General features: G+C 45.5%; 1 protein-coding gene across 2 annotated transcripts in view; it reads right to left on the bottom strand.

Moving 5' to 3' along the window:
- CRHR2 (corticotropin releasing hormone receptor 2) overlaps positions 1-16,353 on the bottom strand; it is a 116,765-nt gene that overhangs the window by 83,049 nt on the left and 17,363 nt on the right. Inside the window, exon 1 of one of the 2 annotated variants that reach the window (XM_088150075.1) lies at positions 46-214. The exons of the other annotated variant lie outside the window; for it this stretch is intronic. Coding sequence (XP_088006201.1) covers positions 46-133 — 88 coding nt within the window. The 5' untranslated portion in view covers positions 134-214. Of the gene's footprint in view, positions 1-45; positions 215-16,353 lie in introns of those variants that run through there. 2 annotated transcript variants of the gene reach the window in all.

The raw sequence follows: 16,353 nt of genomic DNA, 5'->3' as shown, positions 1-16,353 counted from the left end.
GCGACTCCCCCGCCCCGCCCGTCCCCTGCCCTGCTCGCACCCTACCCTCCAAGCTCTCCTGCAGGGCATCGAAGAGGCTGCAGTTGGCGTCCCAGTCCTCGATGAAGAACTGCAGGATGGCGCTTTCGTTCATCGTGGGCTTGGCAGCCCTCCCGACTTTCCCCAGGTGCGGCTCTGCTTCCTCCCGCCCGCCCGAATTAAAGCGCAGCCGGCTCTCCGGGCTTCTGGGGGGGCATCTCTCTTTTCCTCTTGCCCCCCCCCCCCCGCCTCGGCGCTCCGGAGTCTTGGAGGGCGGACTGGCGAGGCGGAGGACGCTCCCTCGCAGGGCTCCTTCTTAAACCAGCGGGAGGGGAAGCAATAACATGGCAGGCGGCTCCAGCGAGGGGCTTTCGGCCCCACCCGCGCGGAGCCCCTCTCCCCCCCCGCCCCGGCCCCCGACGCCGACAATTGGCTGAGGTCTGATCCGCTTCCCCCCCTGCGGTGGGAGGAAGGGGGAACCCCTCGCGCGCGCCGGGCAGCCGCCGCTCCGATTGCCTTGGCCACTCGTCGCTCGCGGGAGCCTCGACGCCGCGGGGTCCGGCTGGAGGGGGCCAAGGGAGAGGAAGGCAGAGGGTCCTCCTCCTCCTCCTCCTCCTCCGCCCGGGCAACGGAGCCAGGCGGGGGCTCAGGGAAGGCATCTTGGGGGAAGCCAGGCGCTCTGCACATGCTCCACCCCGCTCTGCTGCACTGGAGCGCGGTGGAAGAGTGCCCGGTCGTGTGGACTCAGCTGTGGGAGCGCCCAGGTGTTTTGAGGCCCCTCCTTCTTTCTCTCAGTCTCAGCCTAACCTACCTCACAGGGTTGTTGTGGGGAGAACAGAAGGAGTGCTGTTTTGCTGCATTAAGGATCTGGAGGGAAAGCAGGATAGGAATCTGAGCAACAGATAACAGGCGATGGAAAGGAATCCAACCCCCTTTTGTGCCAGTTTGATTTACTGTCAGAAATCTAGTTCTGCGTGTCTCAACCTCAGCAACTTTAAGCATGCTGGCTGGGGGATTTGGGGAGTTGAAGTCCACACATCTTAAAGTTGCTGAGGTTGGGAAACCCCGATCCCCCTGGCACCAGATTTGCTCTTTTTCCTCTCTGTGACACCTAAATCCTCTTGGATTCAAGAAGGGGCCAGGAGATGGGTTTTGAGCATCTCCCGGCCATAGACCCATTTCTACAAATGTTCTTCCCAATAAAATCGATGCATTATTTTTCTCCCTGTGGTTGCATTCTGAAATTGCAGGCTCAGCAGAAACAGTGGAAAAAGAAGACGCTAAAGGAGGCTTTTGGGGAAACGTTTTAAGGAAAGTTTGGAGCACAAAACCAACGTTGGGAGAAGAAAAACATTCTCACCTCTCAAACAAGAATGAAACCAACAGCCTTCTCATTCCAACTGGTACGACTACATTTGGCTCCATCTAGTGCCTAAATCATGGTATGACACTATCCACCCAGGAAGCTTTCAAAGAACCCATGATATTATTTGATGCTCACCTGAATCTGAACTGAACTGATACAGGTTTCCCAAGGCAACATGAACTTTGACCAGGAAAATCCTAGATTCAAATCTTCCCTCAGCTTCAAAGTTAACTGACTGCTCTTGGGTGAATCTCACCCTAATTTACCCCTGGATAAATTGACAGAGCACAAAGACCAGGACTGAGTACTTTTGACCATGTAGATCAGTGTTTGTCAACCTCAGCACCTTTGAGATGTGTGGACTTCAACTTGCTGAGGTTGAGAAACACTGATCCAGTACATGTAGCCAAAGGATTTGTCTTTTCTTATATATCTTTGCACCACCTCGACTCTGCCCGCAACGAGGCGGTAGAAAAACGCCATGCCTAAAGGAAATAAAAATGAAATCAATGATGGATAATTAACATGATTTTTCCTGAACTTTATGGGCAACCAAGGGCTCAGGGGGATGGGAGCAAGGCAGTGGAGTTCACTGGAAAAGGGCTGCCCAACTGGTTGTTGGGGAGGGGGGCAGCCAGCTTGCTGAACTCTGATAACTGTTGTGGTTTCTCCTCCGTGGCAAAGGCCCAAGTGAAGTGCTTCCAACCCATGTTTAGCTACATCGGAACTGGAGCGCTGCAATTTAGAAGCTCTGCACACATTGGAAAGGTGTCCAGGTTTCCTTGCGCTGGCCAGGCGGTTGGACTAGATCAGGGTTTCTCGATCAGGGCCACTTGATGATGCTTGGACTTCAACTCCCAGAATCCCCCAGCCAACGTGCTGGCTGGGGAATTCTGGGAGTTGAAGTCCACGGATCTGCAAGCGGCCCAGATTGAGAAACACCCGACTAATCTACATTTATGGGTGACTGGAAACCCCTTATGGACTTTTGGGGTAGAAATGAAAAAAACAACAACTTGTGATTTATGGTTTTGATGATTAGACAGGAGAGATTATAGAAAGAATACTGATTTTCGAAAGGCAATGTCTCCTCTGAGTTGAGTGCGACCCTCGCAACTGTGCGAGGCAGCCCTGCAGTTTTCATGATATCAACAGAGTAAGTGTTTGCAACTGTCTTTTTCTGGTAAACTCTTCAAGTTCCCAGTCTACCCTAAGCTCTAGCATTTCCTAGTGGTCTCCCATCCACTAACTAACCAGATACATCCCCATTTAGCTTCCAAGCCATGACATTTCCTTAGTGGTCTCCCATCCAAGGACTAACCAGATCTGCCCCTGCTTAGCTTCCAAGCCCAAGCAAAAGCAGCCAAGCGCTGACCTGTGCAGAGGCAGCCTTGACCTGAGCCAGTCGACCCCTGAAGTCTTCACGCGTTTAAAGGCTAAGATGTGGGACCAGCCTCAGCTGAGCGGCTCGGACTGAAAACGCGGCAGCCCGTTTCCCAGCCAGAGGGAGCCCAGCGCGCAAAGGCAGGGGCGGGCGGCGTCCTCCGAGCCGCGCTGCGGGCAGAGAAGGGGCGGGAAGCTCCCCCAACCGGCGCCAGCATCTGCAGGGCAGCGCGGCGTCTCCCCGGGGGCTGGCACCCCGTTGGAGGGTTGCTAGGCAACAGGTCCCGCCCTCCCAATGACCCGGCTCTGAAGGGGGAGCCGGCTACCTTTCAGCACCTGGAGACCTCGCGACCGCCCTCCGCCGGGCATGCGCACAGCCGCCCCCGACACGCTCCCTTCGCCGGCGGGCGCCCGCTTCGTTGGGGGACTCGGGGTCCCGTGAACGTGGGAGCAATCACCGTGGCCCCTGGCTGGCCGGCTGGCCGCTTTGAAGTGGTACCCGAAAGACTGGGAGCCCAGTTATCCAGAGCTGGACAACCTGGGATCTGGGATGCAGGGAGGGCGAAAGGCGGTGGCTTCGGAATAAGGGGTTTCGTCGTGGCTAGACAAATATGTAAGGGAGAACAGTTGAACGTCGGAACGATGAATCTGGGAGGTTGGGGTGAAGGCTAGGCTCGGAGGTAGGCAAGCTTTAATGTGGGCTCCTGTCCTACGCCGAGGCCGGGCTAGGTGGTCCACGACGCGCGTAGCCGGGGATGGCACGAGCGACTTTCGGGGGTGCGCGTCGTCTACTGGCCCGCGCACGGACTCACCGGTTCCCCCGATGCCCCGAGCAGAAGGGAGGGAAAAGGCATAAAAATACCCACCAACGGTAACCATAGAACAAGAGGTCAGTTTATAATTGTACTTATAACTGCTGCAAAGAAGAGCGGAAGCGACTTCTTTGCGTCTTTTTTCTTCCTTTTCTATTTTTCTTTTACTTATTTCTTCCTTCCTTGCACTTTTCACTTTTCACTTTCTCTTTGCTTTCTTTCTTTTTCTTTCTCTTTTCTTTCTCTTACTTTATATTCGTTTGTATTTGTTTTTATTTTCCTTTTTAGAAATCTTTAATAAAAATTATACCTATCATATCCAGCCATCCAGCCATCCAGCCATCGTAGCCCACCAAGGTTAGCCCTTGCCAGATTGAGGATGCAATATGATTGCAACCGCGATGTCTTCTCCATGCCGGAATGAGTGCGCGGTGTGAGCCCAGTTCTGTGCTGGAGCAGCAAGAACCGGAATTTGCAGACCATCTTCGGCCACCCTGTTGGGAATTCTAGAAATCTGGCTGATCTGGATGGCACCAAGTTGGAATATTCTTTATCAGGCCCATCCAGTTCTTTCAAGCTGCTTCTAAGGGACTCCGAACGAGGGTATCAAAGCAGCTGCTCTTTCCCACAGTTGTTGCTATACTGCCCCTGGACGGGGAGGTTCCATTTAGAAACTTACTGCAGCTGATGCTTGCCATGGAGCTTCAGTAAATATCTTCCAGTGCCTTCTCTTTTTTTTACCACATACTACTTTCTCCATGAAGAAGTTGAGCCATTTTCAGAAGAGGTTCCCAAACCTCACCCCCCACACCCCTTTAGGCACCGGGGGACACTCCGGATTAGAAGCAGAAGCTGGAGGCACCCTGTTTTTCTTGCTCCAGGGCTCCCTTCCTTTCTTGCACTTATAAATGCCCCGCAGAGCCTTCAATATCAGAAAAGCCTGCTTTAAAACACAGGGGATGACCCTGTGGACCTCAAAGGTTTCTGTACTACAATTCCCAGCATGCTCCAATAAAGACTGCGTTAAGGGAGCCACTGGCAACAGAGCAATATCTGGAATATCTGGAATGGAATAGAGCAATATCTGGAATGGAGTTTCTGGGTCCACCAGGGAAGATCTGTTGATGGACAGAGAAGGTCCTGGCGTTCATCCATTCATTTCACAACCCTTTCTACGATTTGCTTCATGCTCACATTAGAAACATAAGCATGTCCTACTGAAAAGCATTCAGGTGTGAGACTGGGTGTGCCAGGTTGGTGTGAGCTTCCATTCACACCTGCCAGCATCTCCACAGTTGCCTTTTGATTAACTTCTGACCCATCGATCTCTGTAACAGCTGGTTCACCTGCCAGTCTCTCTTTCCAGTGAAAGCATGGCAAGGAAGGGGTCCCCTAAGATCATCCAGTCCAGTCGCTTTCGGGGATCGGCAGAATGCCTTGACCCCTATTTACTTCTGATGAGACTGCAATGTAGGGTTTGAACAGTGTTCTCCAAACTTGGCCACTTTAAGGTGTGTGGACTTCAACTCCCAGAATTCCCCAGCCAGCATGCTGGCTGGGGAATTCTGGGAGTTGAAGTCCACACACCTTAAAGTGGCCAAGTTTGAAAAATACTAGTTTAGAGCATCTGCAATGCAGAAGTAACATTTCTAGGTATTTCTGGGCAGTCATGCTGGACACTCTTCTTGGTTGCCATAAAACAGTCCAAATAATTGTGACTCGCAGGTGGATTTTGCACAAGGCATCTTTCTACAGAACTCAGAAGGGAACGAAATCTGCCAGATTAGATGGGATCTTCAGTGAATGCAGCCACAGACTTCTTATATTCTTAGCTATCACAATCTTACCCAACTTCTTCCTATCCTGTCCCGTCCCGTCCCATCCTTTAAAACTGGCACCTGTGGTTCAAACCAGTTCTTAACAAAAGAGAGAGGACAAGATTGGGGAATCTGTAAAGAAAAGGCCTATATGCAAATCGGTGGTGACGAATCCTTAAACTGCCAGAAAAATGGCAGGGGAAATATTTATTGCCTGCAGTGCAAGAAATTAGAGTGAGAGACTAAATAAAAACGTTTCCCACCTGAACGGTGGCAATATTTTATCGGGAGAGTGAGCACATTTTGCTGTTCTCCAGCCCAATAAAAACTGCGAGTGAATCTGATTACACCAGAAAAATGATAAACAAGTGCTACAAAGCTGTAATAAATAAATAAATAAATAAGAAAATAAATAAGGGGGGGACTGCTGAGAGAATGTATGGGTACAAGACAGTCACGTTTCAAAGCCTGCCTATTAAAAGCTGCTTAAAATGGATGCATAAAAAATTGATAGATTAAACTGGCACATTGTCCAAAGCTCATTCGTCTATCAACGGCTTTGCATTTTAAGTACCTTTGCAGTTTTTGAGTGGTGTTTTGTTTTAGATGCAGTAAACATTAAAAATAGGAAGAAGGGACATTCCCTACCCCCAACAACTTGAGGATCTGGGAACTGGGGTTGGAAACTAGCTTATTCGTAGCTTGGTTCAGGTGTTCCACTAAACTGTGGCTTGTTCCAGCCACGGTTTTAATAAGCTACCATGCGTGAGTTCACAAGCCGAGCTAAGTCACAAACAGTGCTTTACAAGCCATGAGTGGCTGAATTTACAATTAGCGGCTTCTATGTGCATAGGTCCAAGAGCCCTCACTGGAAACAAAAGGGAACAGAGGTGTGTAAAATTCAAGTCTACCGTTCTGGGGTGCGAGTACTGGGTAGAAGTGTAGAACCTGGTTGGACAACAGCTCCCATCATCCTTGCTTCCTGGCTACGCTGGCTGAAATTGAAGAAAACTTCAGGCCAGCGATGTCTGAAGAACCACAGACTCTCTACCCAACTTCCCAATGGTCCCCAGAACCATGATGACCTGGGATACATGGTTTACCTCAAACCATGCTTGCACTTCTGAATCACTGGCATTTCATTCTTTCTCATTTGAGGGACATTAAGCCCTTGGCAAGATGTCCTTCTGGGCTGTAGGCCTTCTCAACCCTTCTGCCACCATCTGAACAAGATGGAGAGGTGGGTCACCAGCATGTTCTGAGTCTATCACATCTCTGTGCAATTAACTGCTACCCAGGTTATCTTCAAAATGCCCTACTCAGGAATGCACTATAAAATGGATGTACAGCTCCCCTTTTCCCCTTCCTAAAAATCTCCCTTTCATGGAAAGCCCTCACAGCAGCCCTTTCCAACCTGAACCTGTGAGGAGAAGAGCTTGGGAGTGTAGAAGACAAATAATATTCTCCCTACATCAGTGTTGTCCAAACTTGGCCACTTTAAGATGAGTGGACTTCAACTCCCAGAATTCCCCAGCCAGCCATGCTGGCTGGGGAATTCTGGGAGTTGAAGTCCACTCATCTTAAAGTGGCCAAGTTTGGACAACACTGCCCTACATGCAGGCGGCTGAAACACATCTATCCCCAATTATTGCATCGATCCCCCATCGCTTTGGTTCCTAATTTAAGTGGGCATTTTTCCTACAATAGAAGTCATCACTTGCAACCTTGCACAAAAATGGAGAATCTTGGTTGCAAGCACCAATTTAGATATACAGTATTCAGCAACCTGGCCAACTTTAACTTGATTCAGAAGCTAAGCTGGGTTAAGCCTGGTTAGGACTTGGAGGGGAGATCCCGGGGCTGTAAACAACACTGTAGTCTGTTCTCCCAACTTGAATCCTCTGATGCCACCCAGAAAGGTTGAGAAAGCAGGCTCTCTCAATTTCCAGCTTCAATTTTCCAAGGCCTCTGATTAGCAAGCTGGTTCTCTGCTGACAACGTGCCTTTTTTAGTCGTGGCTTTGCAGCCCGATTCCTTTGCAAATTACCTTTAGGGACTCGTACACAGTAGAAATAAATACAAGAGCCCTGTTTGAAAACGGCAACTATAACCCCCTATAAGAATTTTAAGGCAGACTTATATCCCCACCCAGGATAGTGAACTAGCTTTCAGCCCGTTCACTGCTGCAAGGATATGTTGCATTTTTTACTGGAAAGGATTTACAGTTCCTTCTGCAGAAGAAAGGCTCATTAAGGTATGGGAGTATACAACTTCATCTTTCAAAAGTAAACCTGACACAGAATTTAACTCAACTTGGAAAACATTTTGGGGGATTTTAACTCCGTAGAGGGCCTTGTACCACATCTGAAATTTGGGTTGTTCTTAACATTGATTATGCGCCATCAAGTCGTTTTCGACTCTTAGCAACCATATAAAGTTCATTATGATCTGTCCCCAACCTGGTCCTTCAGATCTTCCAAGGGTGCCCCCATCATTACCAAAACTGAGTCCATCCACCCTCCTGCTGGTCTTCCTCTTCTTCTCTCTCCTTCCACCTTTCCCAGCATCAGAGTCTTCTCCAGAGATCTAGGTCTTCTCATGATGTGTCTGAAGTAGGATCATTTGAGCCTGGTCATTTGTGCCTGGAGTGAGAACTCTGGGTTGATATCTTTGATGATCCATTGTTTCTTCTTGACTACCCATGGTATACTCAGGAGTCTTCTCCAACACCAAAATTCAAAGGTGTCAATAGTCTTCCTATCCTGCTTCTTCAGAATCCAACTTTCCCTTCACAGTTTGGGGCTAACAATCCGGGAAGACCAAAACCTGCACGATTCTGATCTTTGTAGGTATAGACACATCACGGCGTTTGAACATCTTTTCCAAGAGCTTCATGGCTGCTCTATCAAGTGCTAGTCTGTGGTATATTTCTAAGTCTTGATATTCTAACTTTCAACGATCTGTTAAATAAAGATAGATCTTTCTCTTTCTGGTGATCTTTCACTGTTCAGACAGAAATTACTGTAATTCTGTACTTTACTTTGTGATTTATAAAGTTACTATACAATTACTGTAATTCTCTTACTTTATGATTAATACTCTGCTGATTGTTGCTGTTCTTTAGAAATTAATTGGATTTTGGCAAGGACCTGCAGTTTTCAAAACATTGTTCAGATCTTCAGTTCATATTAGCTAAATTAACTAATGAAATATTGAACGTCCTTATCTAACAAATTTAATCCTATTTCATTCTGTGACGTGTGCAAATTCTCTGTCTATTCAATTTGTTGCCTCTTTTCTTCCTCTTTCCTTGCTTGACTCTTAGTCTTCCAAAAGAGCATGTTGTTAAAAAAAAAAAGTGGCTTGTTTGGGGCTAACAATCCTGGATGTTTTGCACACTTTAAAAAAAGGCTTCTGCATCTTGTCTGGGTGTGCAAGATGAGAATCAACTTTGATAAAGTGTCATGAACGGGATCCAAGCTTAATCTTCAATAGTGTTTGCCTTCCAAGCTAAATGTGATCTTCTCGGTTACAAAGCGTTGCAGACGTGCCTTTTTCCTTGAAAGCTGTGCACAGCATTACAAGACAAGATCTGGCTGAGAAAGCACCACTACTAAATCTTGTTTGCAAATTCTTTCACAGCCATTCTTTGCAAGTAAAAGAAGGTCAATGCCACATGGTGGGAAAATTTCCCATCTGAGTGATGAATAGGGTATCCCCCCCCCCCCGCCTCCACCGGGGCTCCATTTCACTTTGGCCATTGAAGGACTCTGAAGTGCTTCTCTGCAGGATAGGAACAAGCAGAAATGAGGCTTCAATTTTCCCAGTTCACACACCAATCAAAATCAGATTTGTCTTTCACTGCTGTTGAGCAAGAAAGTGAAAGAAATGGTGTCTATACACACCCAGGAGCTGAAAGAATATTATTTGATTTCCCAGGGCATCCTTCTCTGTTATATACAGAACACCCCAGCACTGAAAGGTTTTTCTATTAACAGAATTAAGTTTCTAGCTCTCATGTTTCCAGAGACAGATCGGAAAGAAATGGGATCAACTGTCCAAGAATGTGGACTTTCATCTGAGAGTTGACCTATGGGTGGAGGAACAAAAAAGAAAAAAGAAAAAAGGAGGTGAAATTAGGGCAAAATGATCCCCCTCGTTTATTTTTTCATGGGCCAGTTTACAAGCAAAACTCCAGACGGATATCAGGTACCCACAATTTTGTTTTTTAAAGAGTCGTGAAATTTGGGGGAATTCCCAGGAAGGTCAGCTAAAGATGTATTTTGAAGGGCATAACATGGTGGCCAAAGAGAAAGAAGATGAGGACAGTTTTGACCCCAAGGCTGTGCTGTCCCAGAGGGACATGTCGTTTCCATGGCTTATGGTGCTGTCTGTGGGATTTTGGTCCAATGTGAGTTCAAAAGCGTGCGACAGCTCACGGAAAACAATAAGGGGTGCAAAATTGATCATGTGCATTCAACTCAGAAGGGAACAGGGGTGTCCGTGGGGTAGGGTGGGTCAAAAAGGTCAAGATGGTGGCCATCACCATGGGAAGCATGCATGCATTGCATGTAAAAAAGGTGGAGTTTCCATTACATGTTTGCAACTGACATCCTGACCTTTTCAACCCCTTAATGTGGCTACCCCTAGATTGAGATTTTGCATGGGGGGGTGTATACACACTCACATCCTCTTACACAAATGCACATAAATGTCAGATGCACAACAGTGCACTGAAATCACCTGCTAAGGCAGAGACACGAGATTTGTGATGGTCAAAGGCACGTTTAATTTGGGGGATTCTTTCTTCCGTTAAGAAAAGACAGACGTACTTTAGGAGTGACGCTTGTTTTCAAGTGTTCCGATGTCGAGAAGGCAGAAAATTGTTCCTTGGTTTTCAGCAACTGTGTCGCAGGGATTTCGGGCCATAAGGATGGGGCCATATGCAGTAAGGGCCACAGTTTCCCAAGAGTGCCTTGGGGAAACATTACTTTCCCCAGTGTCAAGGATAAAACCCACAGGAGACTCTGAATCTTGGCCACAAAGACATTGGATTGCAAGGACTAAGCCAGTGTTTCTCAACCTTGGCAACTTGAAGATGGGTGGACTTCAACTCCCAGAATGCTGGCTGGGGAATTCTGGGAGTTGAAGTCCACCCATCTTCAAGTTGCCAAGACTGGAATTCGTAGCACCAGAAAATCCAGCAACCTGTGACCGGCCCAGAAGAACCAACATAAGGAATAAGATGGCTCTCCCAAGGAGTTAAGATTGTTGGGACACCCAGCTGAATGCACAAACAAGGACTAAGCCACCATCATAGAACAAACTTTGCAAACTGGCCTTCAGTGTTTCTCAACCTTGGCAGCTTGAAGATGGGTGGACTTCAACTCCCAGAATTCCCCAGCCAGCCTTGCTGGCTGGGGAATTCTGGGAGTTGAAGTCCACCCATCTTCAAGTTGCCAAGGTTGAGAAACACTGGACTAAGCAATCAAAATTCCCAACATTTTGGAAAACAAGGAACTGAGGATAGTTTTGGGAGTACCTGTCTCTGAAAGAATCTACAGTTGCTTTCTTTTTTAATTTCAGGTGACATCCACCCCACTCACCATTTCTTGGAAGGAAATTCCATTAAGTTGTAGGTTTCCTGCCAAGTCCTTTCCCCTGATAAGATTTAGAGCTTCTTCCCTTTCGGTTTGCAAGAACGATTGTTGCAAAACTCCTCTGTGAGTTGTCTGCAACCGTCCCCAAAAAGGTCTCGCCAAAGAGAGAAAGCACGGCTGATTGAACAGTCTCTTCCTTCTCTCCCCATCTGCATTTTCTGCCAGATCTCGGGCCTCACAGACAAGGTGAACTAATTGCTCATCAGGTTAGTTAATTAGTTACATGCTCTTGAATCAGGGTTATTTCTGGAAATTGTATCTTAATATAACCATGGAGCAGGCTTTGCCAGTAGAGTGGGGGGGGGGCAACTTTTTTCGGCCAAGGGCGCCATGACATCCCCCAAAAGGTGGGTGAACTTTTTTAAAAAGTATTTTTTATTTAAAAAATTCAACAGAATAAAAGAAATTAAAGAAAATTAAAGAAAAAATATGAAAGAAAAGCAAAGATAAAAAAAGAAAGAAAAAAGAAAAAAACCCATAGAATTAGGACTTCCACCCTTCTTTCGATTGAATAATTGCCATCTTATTCTTTCCCTTTCCTCTTTGACCCTCTTGAATCCCCAGATCCATAAATCATCAGTTCAGTCTTTCTTTCAACAAAAAATCCATACAGTATAAGGCTTCCAATCTTTTAAAAAAGTCTTTATGGTTTTTCCCTGATCAGATGGGAGAACTTTTTTGAATGGTTTGGCAGAGATTTTAAGCCAGGCTTACCAAAAAAAAAAGTCTGATTTGGGGAAGGTATAAGGGGTTTTTAAGCAATGCAACCCTTTTGCTCCTGAACCCCAGGTAGGGGTTGCAAACGAAGAACCGGGGGGCCCTGCCTGCATTAGACAAACCAAAACCATGCTGTGGGTCTCTCTATTTGGAGGAATTCTCTAAAAAGAAAATGTCCAAACAAATACATCATTGTGCACAGTTTAGAAGTTAGCAGCAGCTGACTGAGCTGATCTGGGCCTGGAAACTAAGCAGGATAAATCCTGATTAATTCGTGGATAGGAGACCACCAAGATATCTCAAGGACAGGCAAGCCGAGGAGTTGGGGAAAAATTCCAGAAAGCAATGACAAAACTCAAGCTAAATAAGACTTTCCTTTTTAAGTCCAACAGCTTGTTGCTAGTCAACACAGGAAGAGGAGGGTTAACTGTAATGTATGTGGGAATGACCTGGGGAGACTGGGCCCAGAGACGCTGCCTAGGGAACAGTCCGATAAGAGACAGCTTAGCCCTCAGCTGCATAATGGGTGGAGAAACTTGCCATTAGTCCTGAGCCCCCAAAACAATATTTGCATGGAAAAGGGAACTCAAGCACAAAATTAAACAGTATTTAGTTCCTCTCCAGTCCCAGAGAGAAGTTATCCACCCCGAACTACCGTTTGCACTTTTCAGTCCTGGAATATGCGATGCTTAATTATGGTGTGTAATTATGCTTCGCTCTATCAGGCAGTTGGGTGAGGCTGACTCGGTGGGCTAAGACGGTTCTAGCTAAGCCTCCTTCTCAGTCCCAACGCGAGACAGCTTAATGTCTCCCTTCAGGATGGTGCTACAGAGCACCGTATGTTAAAACATCTAGACACCGGGACAGGTTTTTCCTTCGTGCCACTGCTCTGCTGAACACCTAATTAATGCAGTATGATATACTGGTTGACACTGCATGAAGATATGACTGCTAAGACATGACTGATAATGCTCTGTAAATGTGAATACAGTAATACCTCAGTTCACGAACACTTCTGTTCACAAACAATTCAGTTAGCGAACAGCAGCATTCGCAAAATTTTGCTTCCGTTCGCGAACTCCGCATCAGGTGACAAACACGACCAGTGGCCATCTTCCCTGCTCTGACACGTGGCTTCCTCGAGGCGAGATCGCGGTCGCAGACAGACACTTGCTGTGAAGCTTTTTGGTGCCGCCTCAAGCGAGGTTAGTGTTCTCTCTCTTCATACTGTACTGTACTGTACTTTGTTTCATATTTTTGTGGTTTAAAAAAAATGCATATGGTTCAGAACGGATTAACCTTATTTACATTGAACCTTATGGGGAAATTTGATTTGGTTCGCGACCAATTCGGTTTGCGACCAGAATCGTGGAACAAATTAAGTTTGTGAACCAAGGTACCACTGTATATGTTAGATAATAGCTTTTTAAAAATGAATATATGTTAGTTAATAGCCACAGTACTATCTTTCCTCTAATTCTCCTCTTCTGACTGCATAGTTTTTTAGTATAATGTTGTTGTTATTATTATTAATTTTTATTTTTAGTATTCTTCTTATTCTTGATGCTATGCAAACACACTGAGAGCTCTCTGCACCGAAGTCAAATTCCTTGTATGTTTACATACTTGGCCAATAAAGCTATTCTATTCTATTCTGTTCTGTTCTGTTCTGTTCTGTTCTGTTCTGTTCTGTTCTGTTCTGTTCTGTTCTGTTCTGTTCTGTTCTATTCCATTCCATTCCACTCCACTCCACTCTAATTCATTTGCAGGACCGCAATAGGAAACCTTATTACAGTCATCAAGCAATTCGAGAACCAAGAGAAATCTAAGTTCGGGGTGGCAAAGCAAAGAGTCACACTCAACCATTATGAAATCGATGTGGTCCAAGTATGGCATATTTTACTTAGAGTAAAACACAACTCAGCCCCGTTCAGAGAAATAAAATCCCATTGTTCAGAAAATAACAACTGTAAACCCAAAAGATCCAAGGAGCCCAAAAATCTGACTGGATGGGGGCTTATTCGCTGCAACTGAGCATCTTTATAATCAGGGCAATAAAGCAACATTGGGGTGGAGGAAATGTTTCAGGAACTCCTTCAAATCCAAATACGAATGTCAATGTTGGTCATGCACAACACTGTGTGCAACACAACATTGTGAGTCTTGAAATACGTTCCTTAAGAATTTAGACTGCACCCCCTTTAAGCGGTCAATTGTTGGATAAATACCCACCTTTATGGGTATAAGTTGTCCTTGCTTAGCAACCACAATAGGGACTGGAAAATTTGTTGTTAAGCAAGGTGGTTGTTAAGTGAGTCATGCCCAATTTTATGACCTTTTTTGCAGTGGTCATTAAGTGAGTCACATGGTCGTTAAGCGAATCACATGGTTCCCTATTGATTTTGCTTGCTGGAAGCCGGCTGGGAAGGTCGCAAATGGCAATCACGTGACCCCAGGACACTGCAACTGTCATAAGTGCAAGCTGGTTGCCAAGCGCCCAGATCATAAACACGTGACTGCGGGGACACTGCGATGGTCGTAAGTGAGAGGACTTGTTGTAAGTCCCTTTGTTCAGCACCACTGTAACTTCAAACGGTCACTAAACAAATGGTGGTTAAGTGAGGACTACCTGTACTTATGGAACTCATGGCAGCATCTGTAGTAGCCTTTCCTCTTCTTTTATTCCAGCAAGAACACCAACCCTGTAAAATAGCCTGGCCAGGGAGCCACCGAGAGTCCCAAGTCAAGCCAAGTGTGGACTTGATCTTCCATTATCTTGTTCCTAGTTTTAGGCCTTACCCAGTGGGGAGGGGGTAACCATTTGGTGCCCAAGTAATGATTTTAAGCAATTGTGGTTAATTGGAGCAATGAACCTCGCTGGAGTCAACTTTCACTGATGGTTAGATGATGGAAAGGCCATTCGATCTCTCACCCACTTTCATGACTAGAGTGCCCCCCCCCTTTTAAATTATTGCATCCCTTATGGAGAACACAGCACTTTCAGAAATGTTTTTACACATTTCAGAAACCCCCCAGGGCCTTTCAAGAATTTGACGAATGGAGGAGAGAATGAAAAGAACAGGGAGAGTGTCAGGCCTTAAAGCTAAATTTTTTCCACTATCTTAGCCAGTTCAGTAACTAAGTGGAAGTGTTACCACTTTGAAAGATATTTTTTAAAACACTTTGGGTTTGGTTTATAACACTGTGGCTTTGTCCCTTGTCAGATTTCCAAGCTTCTGGACAAGAAGAATCGATTATCTATCCAAGAGGAAAGAAAAAATTAAGGATTGGTGAATATTGGGCATGACACTGGAAATTCAGTGAAGCCTGCTCCAGAAATCTTTATAAAACTAAACCCTAGAAGGCCAATAGAACAGCTAGAATCAAAAGCTATAACGTGGTTTGAATTTGGCTTTCTAGGTAGCACTGACCCAGCTTTCATGGTCTGCACAAGCCAGGATTTATGGCCTGGCAAGCTGTGTGAATCCCAGGTTAAGGCAAAATATGAACCCACTCCATTCTAGGAGAGAATCTGAATTTCCCTGGCGCTGAATCGGAACCGGTCCCTTGTCAAGAGATGATGGAAATTTGTATTTCATGAAATGTATACACATACAGTATCACGTACACACATATCACATGCATGGCATATGGTAATGTTAAAAAAAATTAAGAAAAGGTAAATATTTGCAATTTTTACCTTAGAGATTGTAAAAGATATAACAGGGAGGAGAAAAGTGGGGGGGGGGGAGCAATATATTTCTGCAATATTGAATTGACAGGCAAAGAATATAATACAGATGGAGTCGGGAGAGAAAAGATGAAAAGGAGGATCAATTCTGCTGGTGTAAAATGGGTGGAATTTCCCAGAACTCAAACCTGAACAAGCCACCCTATAGATTTCCCTTCCTTGTTTTGCAGAAAGTGGAAGCATCATGAGAAATGTAGGAGTGGGAAGAAAATTTTGCATTTTGATATTCCACTGAAACATTTCCCAAGATCTCACGATACGTGTTCATATAGGCTTTTCGCTCCTTTGTTTCAAGCTACACCTAGACAGATTTTTAATCATGTCCAATTGCCAAGAATGTCCCATCAAAGCAGCCTGCACGCAGAGCAGAAGAAAACCCCCCATAATACAGAATCAACCGACACAATGAAGAGAAGAAAAGAGCGGAATTCAAAATAGAGCAAGTGAAACCACAAAACCCAATTCAAAGACCACGCAATTTAAAAACCAACACAATTTAAAACTGGAGGAGTCCGATGCCTACAGAAACAAAACAACCCTCAATTAAAAAAGCCTCTTAAATGAAATGAGTTAATTAAATTAAATAACTGCATTAAAAAATAGGATCATGATATAACAAACCATCCAGAGTAAAAAAAAAAAAAGATTCATATGCTGATTTTTCATAGGTTCTGAACGTAGCCTGACATATATTATAATAGGCTGACATATATTACAATATATAATATACACATTTTCACTAAGACACTCTTCATTACTAATAGAAGCCTATAGAAAACAATTGGCCAAGAGGACTTTATTAAAAGCGGTAACAACAAGAACATGGGTA

Source organism: Python bivittatus, unplaced genomic scaffold (assembly GCF_059951505.1).
Source record: "Python bivittatus isolate LINGU-HERP-01145 unplaced genomic scaffold, Pbiv_v1 ctg000610_np1212, whole genome shotgun sequence".
Lineage (NCBI taxonomy): Eukaryota > Metazoa > Chordata > Lepidosauria > Squamata > Pythonidae > Python > Python bivittatus.
Note: the sequence above shows the minus strand (reverse complement) of the source record. Positions and strands in the feature narration are given on the sequence as shown.